The 19,514-nt window shown below is 42.4% G+C and overlaps 1 protein-coding gene across 1 annotated transcript in view; it reads right to left on the bottom strand.

The window, feature by feature from the left end:
- LOC139306823 (nck-associated protein 5-like) overlaps positions 1-19,514 on the bottom strand; it is a 71,198-nt gene that overhangs the window by 21,051 nt on the left and 30,633 nt on the right. The window contains exons 4-9 of the mRNA XM_070930777.1: positions 15,246-15,336; positions 11,641-11,820; positions 8,754-8,822; positions 6,765-6,803; positions 6,419-6,538; positions 667-771 (exon numbers count right to left, since the gene is read on the bottom strand). Coding sequence (XP_070786878.1) covers positions 667-771; positions 6,419-6,538; positions 6,765-6,803; positions 8,754-8,822; positions 11,641-11,820; positions 15,246-15,336 — 604 coding nt within the window. The remainder of the gene's footprint in view (positions 1-666; positions 772-6,418; positions 6,539-6,764; positions 6,804-8,753; positions 8,823-11,640; positions 11,821-15,245; positions 15,337-19,514) is intronic.

Raw genomic sequence — 19,514 nt, 5'->3', positions numbered from 1 at the left:
TCACAACACGGCAGATGTTTCTCCAATTAGCATCTCACTGCAGAGAATCTGACAATGCAAAGAAATCTGTTTTAAAAAGTTCTTGTACGCAAGATAAGAAATATGTCCCCGTTTCTATTTCACTAATCTCATATTTAAGTGTCACTTGTGTGTATCACCTAACAAAACCTATTTAAGGAGATGTGGTGCTTAAGCACATTTAGATCGCAAGATGATTTATAATTCTCGTCTTGGCCATTATTATTTCATTTTCTCCCACTTCTTCTGCTCTCAAAGCACACATTCGAGTTTATCAGGTGGCATTCTCAGAGGGGTACAAGGGTAAAGAATGGAGCAAACTCATTTTCAGTCCTTAATGCATAATACATAAGATGACTAATCTACCACAGTGTCCTATGGAGTCATTTTTACTGAAGGCAAGTCTCAATCGATGGTTTTCTGGTAATATGACAAGGATTTATTCCTCTTAGTGCCAAGTGATACTGCCAGCTCTTCCTGCTGAGAGCAGAGGAGGGGTCACGGCTTCAGATAGTTAGGTCTGTATTTTAATATCTTGTAATGATTTCTTGAGGGGGTGCAGGGGGTGCGGTTATGCTACCTGGACGATTCAAATGGCTGAACAAAAAAAAAAGATAATACATTCTGCATGTTTCCCCTTAAGCTTACATTGGAGGGAGAGTCTGTATTCCTGGAAAGCAGGAAGGCCTTGCTCCTCTCTGGCTCCAGAAGCAAATCTGCCGCAGATAAATCCATGATCCGAGAGTGGAGTTTCTGAAAGGCAAAAGGAAGGACACACCAGAGTGAATTTTGACTTCGAGGATTTCAACAAATTAAAATGAGCCTTGCTGTTTGATCTGAGATTGATACAGCGGCAGAATGGTGAGGAGATTTTTTTGTTTTCCTTCCCAGTCATCTTCAATATACGGCTCATTCAAATTTTGATCAAAGTTAACACCTGAAATATGTTTTTAACACAAATGCATGCAAAAAATAAGAAAATAAAAAATAAAATTTGTTGTAGAGCATGTTGAGGCCGAAGTGCCCATCAGATTCCCTCCACTGGCGCCACGCTGAGCTCTGATTTATACTCCTCGCTCAAAGTCATTAATGTCATCATCCGGAAAAAAACTAATGTGAATAGGAAATAATTGCATCAGGGAGTAAGGGATTCCTTTGATTTTTTTTATTCATATGCTAGTCTGCAGTCTCTTCTGTTATTTAACTCATGTGCTTAAGAGGGAAGGATACAATACCAAATACATTTCCACGTATTAATCTCAGAACTTAATTACACTCGGTTCCCTGTGCTCAAATTAACTTAAACTGGAAATATGCTGGAACAGACCACTTGATCTTATGCTGCATTTCCTGCCAAGGGTAAAACTAATGCTCACTCGGGGAGTATATGTATATACACACGTGCGTATTTCAGTACTGATATATTTCAGTCTTGGTTTTCATCATTAAAATGAAATGCACTTCCCACGCTGCGTACCTGCAGTTGAAAAACATCTATCAAGAAAATCGCATGTTATAAAAGTGAATGTCACCTTCAGCAAATCGAGGCTGAGCTTTGAAAACCAACTGCTCTGATTTTCCATCAATGCCATAAACATTTTAAAAAAGAAATGGTAGATTCATCCTCAATTTTCTTGCACTCCATAAAACTCTTTGCTGACAATCTGTATTGTCTTTTTGTGGGTGTTGTGAAAGACGTCCTCTGAACATTTTGGGCGTAAAAGAAAGACAACAGCTCCTAATGATACCAAAACTTAACTGCTTCTTTTGTCTCTGAAGAACAAACAACTTGCATAGCGTCGCCTGTGGCCAAAACACAAGCGTCCAACGTTTTTTCTCCACAACCTTCAGCAACACATCCAAAGAAAAAGCCTCCTTTTGTATTAGTGCGAGCTTGTGAATAAGCTTACAAAGAGACTGACTTTTCACCTTCAGTGACGAGGTGGTAATGGTGCCATGGAAACAGATCGATGCTCACTTTCAATTCTTTTTCAGCACAGAGATAAGGATAAGTATTCTTTACTATTTTTAGGATTTATATAACATCAAGCTCTGCATTCCTGCACAGGGCTCTTTAAAACATGGTTTGATTCGGTTCAGTGGCAGCTCAGTATCTGTAGAGGATTTCTCAGTTTTTCAAAATTAGGCTGTGAAAATGTTTTCAACCATGACAACAATGTTTAGTCTCATAGATGACTTCACCCAATATGTACTTATTAGTTTTGAAGTGCTTGATCTATTCATTGTAAAGCTTCATGGGCATCACTCTTTCAAAATGAAAAACTGGATTAAACTGGATTAGTGCCATTTTTAGTTTTAATTTTACTAGTGCCAGATGGCTTTGCATCCCGGTTTTAAAGTCATGAAATTGAAATTTGTGCCGCCCTGATGCCACATCGCTGAGCCTCCCTGCTGTCCACACGGGATGGGAGTGGCGGAGGTGTCACGGGAGGCTCTGATCTTATCGTAGGGTGCTGGATTTCACCTCCTCAGCATCCTCATCAAGCATTCAGTCAATAGTGTCACAGGGTCACGGGGGAAGATAGTTGAAGGAAACGATAGATGACAAGGCCGCGTGTACACTTCTTGAACTTTTTGAGGATCAAGGACAAGATGAAAGTCAAACATGTTAATTGTGAAATATGATAATATTATATATGCATGATGTAAGACTGTGACATGTCATGAAAATGCGGCCCTTAATGAACTATTAGTTAACATCTGGAATAATTACATTCGCCTGGAAGCCAGTGGAGAAGATTCTCGCGTCATATTGAAGAAAAAGCACGAGGCTTCCTGCGTTTGTTCTCTGTTGTTTTTGACTTGACGGTGGTCATATTTCAAGATAATGAAAATCAGCCCAGAATAGCAGCTTCCAAACAGATACATCAGTATTGGCACCCTGCTGTCAAAAACTCATCGGATGAACGGTACTGCAACACACGTCCACGCACAACAGCAGGTAGACTAGCAGTTAGAGAGAAGAGACAGGCACCCTCACACATAAATTCATACACACCCACTTGAATACATGATACTCGCCTGCACGACCTGGTCTGTATGTCTGACTCATAATAAAAGGCTTTTCCTAAAGCTCCAGCTACACTCAGCCACGGCTCAGCTGCCATATGACAAGTAATATGACAAGACTGATGTCAGATATGTGGAGTTCTATTTAAAAACATTCAATATCTCAAAAGAGTTCCGCTCTGCAAATTTCACAATTGAACTAATTTACCTCTTACAGAAACTTTTAGCCGAATGCAGCAGCACACGTTTGACTATACAAACTGTAAAATTGCATGTAAAGTATGATAATGAGCAGTAATGAGGTCACGGCGCTCACGCTGTGTCCTTGGGGCGCCGAGGTAGCTCAGGAAACACTGAGCATTTGTCCCAGTAATGGGAGACTCAGTCGCCACTCGCCTGTCATATTTGAGAAGCAGCATAAGTGGACGAGACTGCACACCAGTTATTTTCCCTTGGCTTGCAAACAGTGCATGGTTTGAGAAAACAACCATCATTGGGTTTTTTTTGTGAAATGTCAGATTTTTCTGAAATGAATACGTGACAATTTTGGAATCAAACCAATTCATGTGAAGGTGCTCGACTGGTGTAGCCACCATCAGAAGCATTATGATTCTTTATCAGAGAAACTGAAGATGCCCACGGGGGAACTGGAGAACGTCTAATTGCTGATAAGGTCCAGAGCTCGATGGGAAATAGTACACTCATGTGGGTGATGAAGTCTCCCCCTGCTTGAGGCTCCAGGAGAGAAAAGAAATGATGGCTGCATGGCCCCCACAACCTCCACCATTAAGGTAGGGCAGTATGTAGCTTGAGAGGCAAAATCCAGAGACTGCAAATCCCTCGCTGCACCGCATGCTGCAGCTCGGTAAGCTCATTCCTCTGAGCACATGGTGATAATTGAAGGAAACTCAGATGAGCGTATCAACATTTTTAGCCATTTCTCGCCTCTCTTATCCAGATTATGGAGGCTGGACAGAAAAATGACAATGTTTGGAGAGATTTTCCTAAACTTTTCCAACCAGCACCTCTTAAGCTCACTAATAAACACAGTACGTCTTGTTTGTTTAATTCGTACAAAGACTGAAGTGTTTAGAAGCTGTAGATGTGGCAGGCAGATTTGATCACCTTTGGACAGAGCCAAGCTAGCTGTTTCCCTCTGTTTCCAGTCTTTGTGCTAAGCTAAGTTAGCCCGCTCCTTCATATTTACAGTACAGACATGAGAGTGATATTGATCTTCTCAATATTGCTTTAACATGCCATTTGTCTTTTTTGATATTTGGTACTTTTATGATGTGTGCTACTGGTTTATTCGTTACAATTTATTGTGCAACTGCATTGCGGCGTCCAAAACTAATTTCCTCACGATCAACGGAAGCGAGATGTCAGATAAATAAAAGTAAGTAAAACATTTCTGAATTACATACTGTCAGAAGTTCCAGTCTCCTGTGGCGAGGATAAATATAGATGTTTTTAACAGCTCTCCCACACACGACTGCAGAGCTCATAATGGGCGCACAGAACATCCGGAGCAGCGTGATCACATCATGATTAATTCTCACACTGAATCACCAGCTGATGGTGAAAATGTCATTATTAAATATTGAGCAGGCAGACAAATGATTTTCCAGTGGGAAAACCTACACGTTTAAAGGCCGCAGCGTACTTTTACGTCACTGTTGGGGAGTGTCAAAATGTGGACGCGCACACATACAAATCAACGGATATATAACCTCAGCTGCGTATTCGTTTCTTTTCAAATGAATCATATGAAAGGAAAAACACATTACACAGAGTCTCGGCCTTAATTCGCGTCTGCAGCTAGATTGCACCTCCTGGTCCCCACAGCGGTTTCATCAATATCCCTCTTCAAGCCTTTTATATTGCAGTTTCACTTGACAATGTTCCTGCCTGTCCAATAATGGCGATGGAAGTAGCCGGACCTGACAGAGAGCTTTACAACACACCCACAGCCATTTTATTTCTCTTTACTCTTTTCCTTTTTTCCTCTATTTATCTACCATTTCTGCCTCTTGTTATTTCGCCTTTAGTTTTTCACTTCTACCTCCCTGTTGTCTCTGCAGCTTCTCTGCTATCTCATCTCTCTCCATTTTCACCCTCCCGTCCTCCCCTTCTTATCTACCCTTGCTTGCCTCCTTTCTTTTCATCCCCTCCTCTCGTCTGGATGCACTGACAGCTCCTCTTCCCTCTCTTCTCTTCTGGCAGCTCGCTATTTTCATATTGACAGCGAGGAGCCCCGCGGCAGTTTGCACAATTATGTGAAACCCTACTTTGCAAACTGACCTTATTGCCCTGCAATGCTATATTACTGTTGACAATAGATGGGGAAAGCATTCAGTGGCAGGTCCGTCTCTCTCATAATTACACCTTAAAAAGTAGCTGGAATGCACACAGAGACATTTTTCCAGTAAATTGGTGTTTTCCAAGGCACCAAAAAGATGAACCGAGGCAATTTTCAGTCTCCCCAAATAAGCGAATGTTGGGTTTGTGGAGAATATAAGTACTGTGGTTGTTGTCTGATGGTTACAGAAGAGAGACTAGATGGTTGCTGGTTCAAATCTTTGTTGTTGTTTTTTGCAGGATGTGAAGGAGACAAGTCATCCCTAATGTAGCAGATTATAGCTGTAGTGCTGCAAACATTTCTCAGAGTCAAAGCTGCATTAGAGGCATACATTTACTGCATATTTTATTCTCATTTGGGGAGAAGGTTGCCTTTTTAGAAGCTTTCCTAAATAGTTTTAGGAAGTTTAATGTACGTCCCGGTTCACCAGAGAGTCCTTGGTGCATGCGTGAATCCTCAACTTGAAACTATAAAAATACGAATATTAAAACTGCACGTATGCAACCTCAGATTGAATCATGCATGATAAACAAAGCAAAACGACTGCAACAGATCTGTGCTTGAAGGCCTATGTTTCCGTTATCTTTTCTTTAAAACAGAAAAACAGACCAGAAAACAGCTTCTGAGGAGAGAAAAAGATTGATAAAGATTGATGTGAAAGGTTTTTTTTTTTTTTTTGTATTCTAAATCAAAGTATTTACAGTCTACTTTGCAGCCCCCTGTCTGCGGCTGAGACCCCAGAGCAGTTTAATAACAACTCAAATGAAAAACAACTTCAAATGCATGCGAATAAGCGCTCGGTTGTTTACTGGAGGGGCTGCTGCTTCTTTGCAGGGGAGGCTGAGAGTGAGCAAGCAGGTTTACACTGAGAGGAGTACGGTATGGATAAACATAACAACATCTGAAGGGATATCTCATAGGTCTAGTGCTGCTATTTAGCTTGTGGATCTTTTGCGTTCAAACCGGCCTTTACAGAAGTTTTTCAAAGTGTGTTCTGAGTGGGTGGCGTACCTGGAGAAGCATGTCCGAGGCGGGCTTGATCCGCTGCTGAAACAAAACACCCAGCGCCCGATTCTGCTGCTCGAGGTCGAAAACTCGAGTCCGCAGCTTCAAACATTCCTCTCTCAGATCCTGAGCGAGAAGAAACACAGGACGCGTCAGGAAAATGCTGTCTTGTGTACGAGATGTTCAGTCAATGTATGTGTTCAGGTATACAAACATTGTGATCATGTTCATCATCGTCAACATGCCTCATGAATTTAATAATGCGAGATTTCACCATTTAATAAAGGCAACGCTGTTAAAAAGTGACCTGAGAGGAGGAGGAAAATGGTTTCCATGGAAATAAGAAACAAACCTTCTGGGTGAGAAGCGCCATCACAACTTGATTGGCAACCTTAAACAGACAGAGAAAGGAAGAAAAACAAGGCGTCAGTGAATGTAATTTGGCTGCTTCGGCACAGTGATAAGGTCTTCCTGATCTTCTGTGACCCTTACAGGCCTCTGTAGACCACGTTTGCGCTGCTCACGCCGCACTTCCTCAGCCAATTGACACATAAGATGAATTATTATGAGCTTGAGTGAACACAATGGAACACTAAACTACAGATTTTTCTCCTGGAGTCTGGTGTGTGTGTGCATATAATGTCTCTTTTACACACACACACACACACACACACACACACACGTTTTACAATCTTGAACTCTCACTTCCTAATGCTGGTATTGACAGCGGCAGGTTGATGTAGAAGCAGAGGCTTCTGGTCTCACAGCGGCGAACACCCGCTGGCACTTCAGACCACAGCACCGATGGAGAAGCAGCTCCGATTACCGCACATTGATTGCTCATTAATACCGTGTGAAGCCACATCGGCTCTTTTGAGTGCACTCGCTCTCGGTTATTGAATGAGGAGAGATGGGAGTAAATATGGAGAGAAATGAGCCCTGATCCTGGAACCGCTAGTCACAGATCTGCCTCTTGTAAAATGGCAGAAGGATCAAACAAAACCAGACTTAATGGTTCTTGGACAAAGAATTTGACACAAGTGATTAAACTACAAATGAGCGTGCCCACACACTAAAATGTAGACAAGCAGCTGATGTAACATAAAAAAATAATCATCCCTTCTGTTACAAAGCAAACCTCAGGCAGTCGTGCAGTTGTTTGAGAGGCACACACAGCCCCCATCATCCAAACAGGATCATTACCAAGCCCTCCTTCCACAAAAGTCAACCACATAGGAAAATAGTTGACAAGTAAACACAACGAGGCTGAGTTGGTTGAGCCATCTTAATGAGGGCAGGGAAGCAGAAAGGGACGAGGACTGAATTTATCTCAAATACAATCCATGGAGGACGCAAACTCTAATGCAGCTGTGTCTCAAAATCCCCTCCCCTTCTTTTTTATCACTCACTTTCGATCTTCTTCCTCCCCCTTCCCTCCTCCCCCCTCTCCATCCTTTCCTCTTTCATTCCCCCTTCTCCTCTCACCCGTCTTTCCCGCCCTCCGGCAGATCTGCTCAGTCTGCTGAGCCGGTTGGTTCCAGGACAAATTGGGCAACTTGTCCCTGCTGGACACGCTTTCCCGTAGCAGCGCTCCCCCCTCCTGGAGCCGGGCTGGTTTATTCCCCTCATGCAGCTCCCTAAACAGCACTTATCAAGCTCTCACAAATAACCAGAGGGCACACAAGTGCCATTGTTACGTAAAGCGCTGCTTCAGCAACACCAGTTCACATCGAGTTAAGGTTATTTAACAGCTCGCATTTTGGACTCTTTTCTACAAAATGAATACCGACTACAAATAACAACAAGCTGTTGAGAATACAGGCATGTTGGTGGTGCACATGTACAGCTAAGTGCTGTTAGCAATAGCTAGAGCAGAAAAACATCCTCTCTGGCCTTTCTGTTATTATACGAGCATCAACAGAGAGCTTCAAAAAGCATGAAAACAACAAGCATCCTGGTTGTTGTTTTTTTTACATAAATCAGACTTTAGCCAGCTTGGTTTAGCTTAGCGAAGCTGAAACATGCTAGCCTCTTTATTAAAGTGAGATATGGGAGATTTTAGCGCCTGTTTTTTAAATTAATTGTTAATATCAACAATTCACCGCCGCCTCTCTCAAGCTGTGGTTAAAGAAGATTGCCAACCGGTGGGAAACACAACGTGCAGGACCTCATTAAAAACATGAATCAATCGCTCAACAGTGTTACTCACTCTGTTCACATGAAGTCGGAACAAATTCAACAAACACGTGAACTTTTCAAGGTAAGCAAAACATCTGGCGAGTCATACGGCGCCCTTGGATGTGCCTCGGAGTGAGACAAGATAAACAAGGTTCGCACTCACCTCATCCAGACAGCGTTCATACTGTTCCCTCTGGCTCTCATTCTCCAAGGCCAAGGCAGAATTCCTCTCCTGTAAAGAAAACACACACAGTCAGACACATGCATTCAGTGTGTACAAACTTTGCACTGACTTTGTTACGTTTGATGCAACAGCGATGGAGAAAGAAGTAGCGATCAAGCCGAGCCGCGGCTAAGAGGAGACTTGCTTCACAAAGGTCATATATCAACAGTGAACCAGGACGGCCAATAAAAAATGTACAAAGTACCGCAGAGAAAAAGGTCAAGGGGATGGATGTTATGATGCTGAACTTTGGGGCGGCAGCTAGCCATTTGGAGTTTGGACCTAATAAGAATATCTCCTACACTTGCCAAGCGATGAGGCGGCAACCTATTGATCTCTTGGAGTTTCCAATTTGTCAGCGGCAGGCAGCATATTAGGAGCTGTCAGTCGGCCTTGCTTCTCTCGCCCTCTGCCCTTTAATAGAAACTACCAATCCCTTGATGAAAACATGGGGAGCATAATTACAACCCAAAACATTCCAATTACGCCACCTGAGAAGAAACACTGACTAATTAAAGCTGTGAAGCCTAGGATGCTGTTATGTTAAACGTAACGAATGACTGACATCATTAAAGAAAGCTTGTGTGGCTTGTGAATGGAATTTCTATTTTTAGGAGATATCTTTAATCCCTTGACATCTTATTTATCATTGTCTCTAATTAAAACATGCCAATGGACCATATTCCTGTCATGGATTGCGATGAAATCTTTTCTTAGCAACTAAAAGGCATCACCTTTTATTGTGTTGATTCAGTCAGCGCGACGCCTCCACAATAGCTCTTTTTTCTAACTGAAGTAGCAGTATCAAGTGTTATCTGACTCTCCGGGCCATAGTTACAAGATGCAACTTAAGTGGTATTTTGTTTCCTCTAACCTGATATCAATTTTATTGCAGTTTTATTGTTCAGTGACACACAAGCCTTTAAAAGCTGAAATGCAATCCCAATGTCATTTGGACGCCCGTTTACTGCGACGCATGCCGGAAACATATTCTTCTATCGTTGTTAAAATACAACAAGTAGTTCAGGAGAAAGGAATCATTTGTAATTGATATAAACATTTAAAAAAAAGTCCGTTGTTGGTATTGAGACCAGAATATAAACACAAACTGTATTATAAACCTATACGTTTGTGTATGTAGCTCTGTGAGGAAGATGATGTGGTCAAGATATTGATTCAAAACCCACCCACTCAAAGCATGTAATCATATTCTGAGATATTTCAGTATGGCACCCTGTCTGAACTGGTATACTACTGTGTACAACACCACTATTATTATCATACCACAACATGCTCCAGCAGCCTCACAGATGAAAAAATGACTAAGTACAAATTTAAAACCTATAAATGTTAAGTGAGTTTTGCCTACTATATAAAAAAAATAATACTGTAATCTTAAAAATAGCAAACAATTGTCTGTTTACACATTCAGCATCTCCATCAACCAAAAATAGTTGGTGGTTCTTCAGCTGCTAAACGCTCCACTTCTTCACCAGCGAGGCCAAACCTTCGTGTGGCTGCCGTTGGCGCTGGGCAGGCAGCGTGCAGTTGGTTTATAAGAGCTTTTAACTGGAGAAAGAGACCAAAACAATGAGCTAAAATATAAAAGTACTTACGAGTTCACTTCCTACTACTGGTTTACAGTTTTAAATGTAGTCTAAGCTAAAGATTTATGATGAAGCACTTTTAGTAAATGATCTTCTGTGGTAATTTTAGCATTTATGCTCTCGTCTCTTAACAAGCAAGATGACCAACAGGCATTTCTCCCGCAGCCTGTGTGGATTCATTTAAGCCCCAGTTATAGACCACAGTGCGTGCCTGCCAACTTAATGAACAGTATCAGTTGAGCTGGAGAAATAAGAGCCGGGCAGTGCTTACTTAGTGTCAGTGGAGTTTATGCACAGTGCGGGGCAGTGATGTATTGCTTCTGCTTTGTTGTTGCTGCTCTAGCCGGCGGTGCATCCATCACCCGCGCAGCAGAATGGAATAAAACAGCATGATAACTTCTGATAAAACCATTTAAAACGTAATGTTTGGGTAATGCGCTTCATCGGACGGATCACCAGGACAGGCTGACCACACTTCCTGCCAGTCTCCCAAGATAACTTACAGCTGAGGAGCAACAGGCAATTACCTGCCACTTTGCTGTAATTGGGGTCTATTTTCTATCAGGGAGGCTTTCGTGTAATTTTGGCAAAAAAGACAGAACAACTTCTAAGGTCTAAATACGGCTTTACTTCTCATTGTTTCAGGTACTTTAGATGTGGATGTCAGTCAGCTTCTTGAACTCTGGCATCATTTGCTTTATTATCAACCTGTCTTACAAAAGTTGCACGTGAAGAGCCACTTGGGAATGAGTAGGGGAAGACTGGTGGTCATTTAATTAAGTCTGAGTGCTTTAATTGCTGAAGAGATCTGAGAGGATGTGTGTCCGGTGGCTTCGTTCTAAAAACAATCGGCACGGATCTCCGTGGCTGTGCTCCCGCCTCGGCTGTTGCTCGGGGCTCACGGTGAAGTGTAGCTCAAATCCCCCGAGCGCAGAGGAAAACAAACCGAAGCTGGAGTACAGCCTGAGGCCCCCGCGGCGACTCTCACAGGATGACTTTGCTCTCCAAACGAGGAAGACGGGAGAATTTGATGAGCTGTCATGCTTTCAGACTCTGACAACTGGCAGACAGGCTGGCCACAAAGGATAGCCAGGGGTGGCTGCAAGTGTGGATGCGAAGAAGAACAAAGCGGAAAGAAGGTAGGTAGAGAGAAGGGAAAGAAAGGGAGAGTCAAAGCAGTAAAGATAGAGAAAAGAAAAGCGTGGTGGTGAAGCAGTTACCTCCAGGGCCTTGAGGCGCTCCAGAAGGGGCTTGGTTTTGTCTTTGTCCTCTTCTGCTTGGCTGGCATCGGCATCGGCGGTCGGCGGCAGCCCGGTGTCTGGCTCCGTTTGAGTCGCCGGCAGGGAGCCATTCTCTCCGGGGCCATCACGCCGTTTCTGCACTTCCTCTGAGAGTTTATCCTGACGCACAGACAACGAGACGAGGTTAGAGGGAGAGAGGAAGGAGAAATTTGGCAAGTAAAAAACCTGAGCAGATGGGAGGAAAGCGCTCAAAAGTGAGGTATGACAAATGTTTCAGGGCAGGATGCGGGAAAGAAAAAAGAGACGGGTAAGGAGCCGTGAAAGACAGAAATCAGAGGGAAGGAGAAAGTGAGAGAGGGGAGAGGATCAGATGGGCAGACGGGACAACAGGGAGGCGGCTTTGACAACAGAGCTCCAAAACATCCCCTAATCCCTAATCATGTTTCACTTGTTTTCCAAAGAGTGGCAGTGACCTTGAGGGCTTTCATGTTCTCATGTGCTCTCATGTCGTCTTTGCCCTCACAGTGTATCCGACTCTCTCTCAGTCTCTTTGCCAGCTATCTTCTTCTCAGTCTCTTTTCTTCTTTCTTTTTTTTTTGGCTTCCTAGCATCTGTGATAATTAACTACTGGTAATAATTAGCTACTAATTAGGCACTGTCTAGCACCAAACTGCAAAAACAGACAACACACTCATGAGATTATTCATCTTTTTCAGGGAATCGTTGGAGCCTCAAAGTTATGTACTCATTCACTGAACGTCTATTCACCGAGACAAAATAACAGTTGACAATGATTTTAAAGTCACTTTAAAAAGCAAAAGGTTTTTCTGTTTAATATCATTGCAAATGGAATATCTTTGGATTGTGCTCTGTTGGAAGGAGAAAAGCAGACGTCACCTTGGGCTCTGGGAATGTATGATGAGCATTTTCTGCATTTTATAGACTAAACTAGAGGCCATAAACATAAACCATAAACATAAACCATAAACACTCTTCACGGGTTGAATATGTCTTTGAGTTGACAGCAGTTCAACTAAAGACTGATTTCAGTTTCATTTGAATAGCTTTTAGAGGAGGGCAGTTATAGCTGTACAGTATCTCACAAGAAAAAAGTTTTACAGTTTACTGGCAGAGGTTTCCATCCTTTTCAGCTGGTGACCCCTTAAAATAAAGCAATGAAGCAAATCTGCTCGTCACAGGTTGAATATTTTGATGAGTTTTGAGAAGTTCATTAAAAACACGTCAGATCATTTCACTTGAATAACTACTGGAGGACTGACTTTTTCAGTGTCTAAAAAAAAGCAAAGGTTTGAGAGAATTCAGGGAAAAAAAGGATCTAAATTTGAATATTGGAAAAACAATTTAAAGGGTCTCATTTTTGTATACTTTAAGGCATTTGATGGTCCAGTTGCTTAAAATGAAGCAGCGTCTACTTGCGACCATCTATGACTACATGAGTTGTGCCAAAGAGTGATATTGTCCTCTAAACCTCTCAGATTGCAACAATATAGGTATTATTATTATTATTATTACTACAGCTGCATCAACAGAGTGGGAGTCAGTGCTGTGAATGAATCAGCGGTCACTATTCAGCTGTGAGAGTGTGATATATCGCCGTGCGCACACGTTACATTTTTCATTCCCCGCTGAGCTCCGACAGATAATTGTCAGACCTGAAGATACCTATGGTTAATGTGCTGGACAAAGTTGAGGTTAGCAGCACTGATGGATGGCTGAAACTCGTCTTTTATACATCCAAATGCTGCAGAGAACAAGCTGCTTCTCCCTCCTAATAGGAATTGGAAATGATGTCCTTCAGAGAGCTTCGTTTTCAGCTTGATCCAATCTCCTCTGAACATATATTAGGTTTTCAATCTTACTTGATTCCATCAGACAATTGTGTTCGAGGCAATACTTTAAAGTGACGGTTTTAAGTTTGCTTTTGTTTGCCGAGGCTAGCCTGTGAAGTCTGCCGTTTGCTCTGAGAGACTGCTCATCAGACAGCGTTAAAGGGCTCGGTAATAATCTCCACAGAGAGAGTCTGCAGTGGGAGAGGGGAGGGAACCTTGTCCCTCACGCTGCCCTTTCAAGTTATTGAGTTTGTCTGCTGAATACACAGAATACAGCTGCAGCAGGAGTGCATCACTGCGTAGGAATGGAGGGTGCTCAGTTATACAGCAGCTGGGAATACCATAATAACCCTCCAAGTTTATTCTCTTTGCAAATGTCTGTCCACTGCTGATTATAGGAGCAAGGTATGTCTACATGTAGTACAGTAAATACTGCACGTGTCAGCATGAATAAAGTTTAAATGTTGTCTATTTCAAGATGAATATAGCCGGGTAAATACAAATCAAGCTGCTGAAAAGCTTCACTTTAATACTGAATTAGTTGGGATTGAACCCAGGTGCCCAGAGTTGAAAAAGTTTACTGTATGCATCCAAGCACCACTTCAAAGTCCACCTTCTATCACACTTGTCATACTGTTTCTCCTCAACAAAATGCGTTTGTGGCGGGGAACCCAGGGAAGGATTACTCTGCCTGCACAGATAACATTATTTGCATATTGATACGCGGTATTCATTTCCCGACGCCGGGCTGTCTCGTCATACTTTCATGATGAAGCTTTTGCACCTCAGGACAATTTATAGCATATCAGTCTATTATCACGGATGCTAATCCATGTTTCACGATCCTCTGGTACTCACTGGGAAGTAAGCAGCAAAGCAGCTGACATTTAATTGTACAGTGTTTATTTGGACTCATCACTCACAGATTCTATTTCTGTCTTTTATTCACAGTGATGAACGCATGTAGCCATTTATGAAGACACTCTTTTTATTGCACACTTGCTGAATTAGTGATGCCCTTTTCTTCCACTCCCCGGAGGCATTTCGCTCTTGTTTTAGCTGCTGGATATTAAAGACAATAATATGGTCTTTATGGGCACTAAAGTTATCATGTGCTTCTCGTGTGACATAAAAGAAAGATTAGTCTGCAGCAGTAAAGCAACATAGATGCTGGATGAACTCTTAGAGAGGTATTTTCACAAAGTCTACAAATGAATGCATCACATGGAAGCAAATTTTCTCCACAGTTAAAGCTCTCAGACGGGGAAGTGAATAACATCACACTGATGATAAACAGACCGAGGCAACAGCATTTCAGCGCTACAACACCGTGTAAACATGTTGAGCTCTAAATTGTGGAGTGCGACCCCAAAGGTGACCCTGTGCTTCAGAAATATGTGGTACTTCTTATTCTTTCTGCCTCTCTGTTCAATCCCAGCAGCTATTTCTATTATGTAACAGGGTCAGCAAAGAACGGCTTTCACCTTGGCTCAGTCTAGCTTTATTCAACACTGTGGATCCCTGAGCTGAAAAACAAGAGTAGTGAAATACAAACAAAGATATCTACACCTGCAAAAAGATTACTGACATATCAGTGAGTAAATGGACGATGTGGCTGTATGTCATGAGTGAACTCCTTTCTGTCATCTGTGATAATTCAATTCCTTTTTGACCAATTAACCAACTTTAGGTTGCATTTTTTCCCTCTCTCTAGACGTCGCGGTGGTATTTTACCTTGTAGGCCTTCATGATGTCCACCGTGTCCACAGCAGTCTGCTCCAGGACGCCCTGATTCTGCAGCAGCGACCGCACCGTCTCTTCCATCCTGCACACAGGAACACATACCAGCGCGTTAAGTTACGCATCGTGTTAAAGTTAAACATGAAACGGCAAGTCAAGGGGAAGATAATGTGTCAGATACTTTGCAGACATTTTGGTGGTAAATGCTCAATCAATGTGGCATTTCTGTCAGAGACACCCTTTTCTCTTTAGCTATGATGAGTAGCAGCTAACGAAAGATAAGTGGAAGTCAATGGCACTTCAGGCACTTTACTATCCCCTTCCTCCTCCTCCTACTTGTTGTTAATCTTGTATATGCCCATGAACACTCAAAACTAGAGCCCAAAATCCTCAATTCTTCTTCTCATGAGAACCTCCCCTAACCTTAACAAACTACTTATTTGAACCTAAACCATGATCTTTCCCTCAACCCAACCAAACTTAACCATAAAACATACGAATGTGTTGGAAGTGAATGGTGGCGTCAGATCAGAAAACGCTGCCATGCATTGTTCTAGAGGGAACAGACAAACAGATAATAAAACAAAAGCTGTGGATTATCTGGAATAACGGGGACATTATTTCTTGAAAGATATTGCTGCTTTGCCAGAAGCTGTTTTAGGCAGCCAGAACTCCTCAGGCACATTGCTCTAAGGTGTAGTAACCCTGATGGCAAGATCCAAACGTGCCTTGTTTTTAATCTCGACTGTAGAACAGCCAATATGAACCTGACCCAGGACCTCAAGGTTATATTGGGTAAAAGTGTGAAATGAGCCATCAGCTGCTTCAAAGGTACCACTGCAAACATCTAAAATGGGATCTATTTTCAAGCAGTTTTTTTACAATTTTTATAAGATGTTTGTTGTTTGAAATGGATCATTGCATCCTTCAATTGCAATTTCTTTTTTCACACTTTCCATCAGCATGCACACATACACCCACAAATGGGCCCACAGTGAAAATGAAAAGAGAATGGGACTGAATCAGTGCCAGAGTCACAAGATGGATGAGTGGTATTTTTTGGATTGAATCCCAACTTCTGCTCAGTTCACTATGCAGGAAAACACTTTATCCAAATGACTAGATCGAGTACAAAATGTGCAAACATGGTACTTACTGACTTACTGTGTGTGATTGTGTTGCCGCGTGTTTGCGTGCGGCGGCGTGTGTGTCTGATGATGGCTTGAATTAAGTGCAATCACAGCAGCAAACACTGCGCGAGTGACCTTGACCTTCAAGGCCTGGTCCGTTCAAAACAATCTGCGCTCCTATTTTGTGCGGCTAACACTGCAGGCTGCATGCAAAACAGGTGCCAAAGAGTGCGTGTGAAAATGCCTCTGCCTATTTCCATCTGAATAAGAGCCACATGTCATCTTTATCCCTCGAGCTGTGGGGTGAACTTCGACCCTACATGTATAAAGTTTCGGATTCTGTAAGGAAAAAAAGAAAGACTACCACAGCACCAGATAAACTACGTAAGATGATCTCGGACCCAGCTGGGTTCATGTTAACCGAAATGATGAAAAGATAAAAGTGACATTCAGGAGCACCGGTGGACAGGAGCGACAGCCAGGCATTGTTAGAAAGGAGCATCTTGACAAAAGAAGGGCTTTGACAATGCCAGGTGGGAATCATCTGAATTTCATGACACTGTCTTCTTCTTCTTTTACTGGTTTGATTCACAGTAAAGGAAAACAAAGGAATGGCTCACACGGCAAAGTTGAAATGGGCAATCATGGTTGAAAACGCACATTTTTAGAGTGGGATTCACCCAGTCAGTTCCTCTCCAGTCCCAAACTCATGACTTATGTACTCGTCATTTAACCAACCTGTACTCATTTACAAAAGTTATAATGTGTATGTACTTGTACAAAACAAGAATGTCTAATATTCAGAAACTGTATGTGTGGACTACCAGGACAATGGGAAGCCTAATCTTAACCTCAAAGGAAAAGTTCATATTTGGAAAACGCTCATATTTCACTTTTTTTTTAGAGAATTAGATGAGAAAAGCGATACCACTCTCTCACACAGTTAGCTTAGCTTAGCATAAAGACTGGAAACAGGGGGAAACAGCTAGCCTGGCTCTGTCCAAAGCTAACAAAATCTGTCTACCAGCATCTCCAAAGCTCACTAGTTAGAAATCAGTTGTTATTGTTATTTTAGGACTTTTCATGGTGCTGTACACATTTTTAAGAACTAGAATATGGTATATTCATACCAACTGTGGTATGCATATGTTTTATACACGCTTTGTAATAATTTCCTGGTAGTTCTCCACTGATCAGCCCTGGCTGTTGTATGACAGTGGGTGAGAGTGAGCGCAGGCAGTAACGACGGTGCTAGCCACACCATCTGTCCAGGCTGAGCCCTAAAGCCGGCTGTAATCAGGCCGCTAGCTGCTGACTGAACAGTTGAAGAGGCAGGCAGGCAGAGCTGGTGGCAGATTGCTCCAGTTCCTGCTTTAAATGCTGGCCTTAATCAGCACAACCTATAGAGCAAAGAGGACGTGACAGAGACAGCTTTGGAGTCCGGAGACGCTGACACCGGGTCAAGGACTAGCTGACAGGCATGATCAGCATGGCAAGTAGGGGTAGCTCTTGGACTGAGGGGATTTGGGCAGGTGACCACCTACAGATAAAGCCACAGTGTGTGACTCAAGTGTATGATGATGACATGCGGGTCACAGAGCTAAGCATCAATTTTCCTGAAAGATAAAAAAAAAACACTTATCTCTGGTTTAAGACCTCTAACACACTTCTGTCCATTTCGTTCAAAACATATTTCTACTTTGTACTGCACAATAAAAAAAGATTTTAACCAATTTCACTGTTGTTCACTGTTACAAAAGTCACACATTGCCCTCCTGTTAACTGTTTTGTTGATTTGGTCCAGAAACGAGCTGCCAGGATAAATATGTAAAGGTGGGAGTTTTAAAATTAAACCTGAAATGAGAAATAGTGGAAATATCACTGGGCGAGCCGACAGATGGTGACAAAATGATTCTAATGCAGCATGAATGAAAATATGTGCCAAGCAATAAATGTAAAATTAAATAAAATGATATCCGCACTTGCTTTTTAACTGATGTGGCCGTAAATACAAAAACGCATAACTTCCAGACAAACGTCCCAGCATGCTGGCTGTGACGACCAAGGCCTCACTGACCTTCGCTTTACAGAGTGGCAGGATGGTAGAAAACACTTTGAAGCCTTGGCCTGCCTGCGTCCTCATGTTGTGGCTGGAGGAGGAGGAGGAGGAGGGAAGGGTCTGGCGTTCTTGCACACCTGAAAGAGACCCTTTATGTTTCTTAACTGACCCTCGCTTTCCATACCGCGTCCATTTCAAAGTTTCCTGTCACAGAAGGCTCAGGTGTATGGCATCTCACAAAGTCTTTGAAGTTTAGTGGTGGTTCTGAGGATCCATTTGGGAGGAAGATTTATTCTACTCTAAAAATAAAACAAATAAATCTCATCTGTACTCTCTGCTCTGCAATCGCTATTTTCAGACCTGTAACCATCAGGAAATCTTCGAGCTACAGACTGAGGAATACAACTTCTTTTCAAGCACAGCACTAATAATTCCAGTTATAAAGTGCTGTGATTCCAAAAGCAGAAAAAAAGTACATTTAAATAATCAAATGTACGAGTCCAAAGCAATAAATTCAGCCAAGGACAGAATGGGACAAGCGTCCAGCAAAACATCCCATAAAATAAACAGTGTAATTTGTCATTACCATAAATTCAGGCACCTAAAACGTATTTATATGTGAGAGAGAGTCTGTTAAATGCTTATGATGGATGGAATATAACTCTCAGACGACAGAGTGTTACTTTATACTCAAAACACAGTGTGATAGTGAGATTAATCTTAAAGTGCCTTCCAACGACCTATTGAAAACATCATTCAGGGAAGGACGGACGAATGTGTGTGTGTGTGTGTGTGTGTGTGTGTGTGTGTGTGTGTGTGTGTGTGTGTTATAAGGGGCGTATGTGGAGGCGCAAGCAAATTCTGACTTCCCTGACCCTCACGCAGCACAGGCTGAATTTCAAACGCGGCGTTCATCAGCAGTCCAGGAAATACAATTAAGGGTCCAATCAATTTTCAGCCTGAGGTCTGACGATCTTCAGGCCAACGCAAAACACACACACACAGAATACACTCATGATCGCCGGCTGTCTAGAGCTCTGATGTGACGGTGAGCCAAAGTGATGCATCATCAGA

The sequence above is a fragment of the Enoplosus armatus genome, chromosome 24 (genome assembly GCF_043641665.1).
Source record: "Enoplosus armatus isolate fEnoArm2 chromosome 24, fEnoArm2.hap1, whole genome shotgun sequence".
Taxonomy (NCBI): Eukaryota; Metazoa; Chordata; class Actinopteri; order Centrarchiformes; family Enoplosidae; genus Enoplosus; species Enoplosus armatus.
The sequence above is the reverse complement of the archived record's forward strand: the minus strand, read 5'-3'. Positions and strand labels throughout refer to the sequence as shown.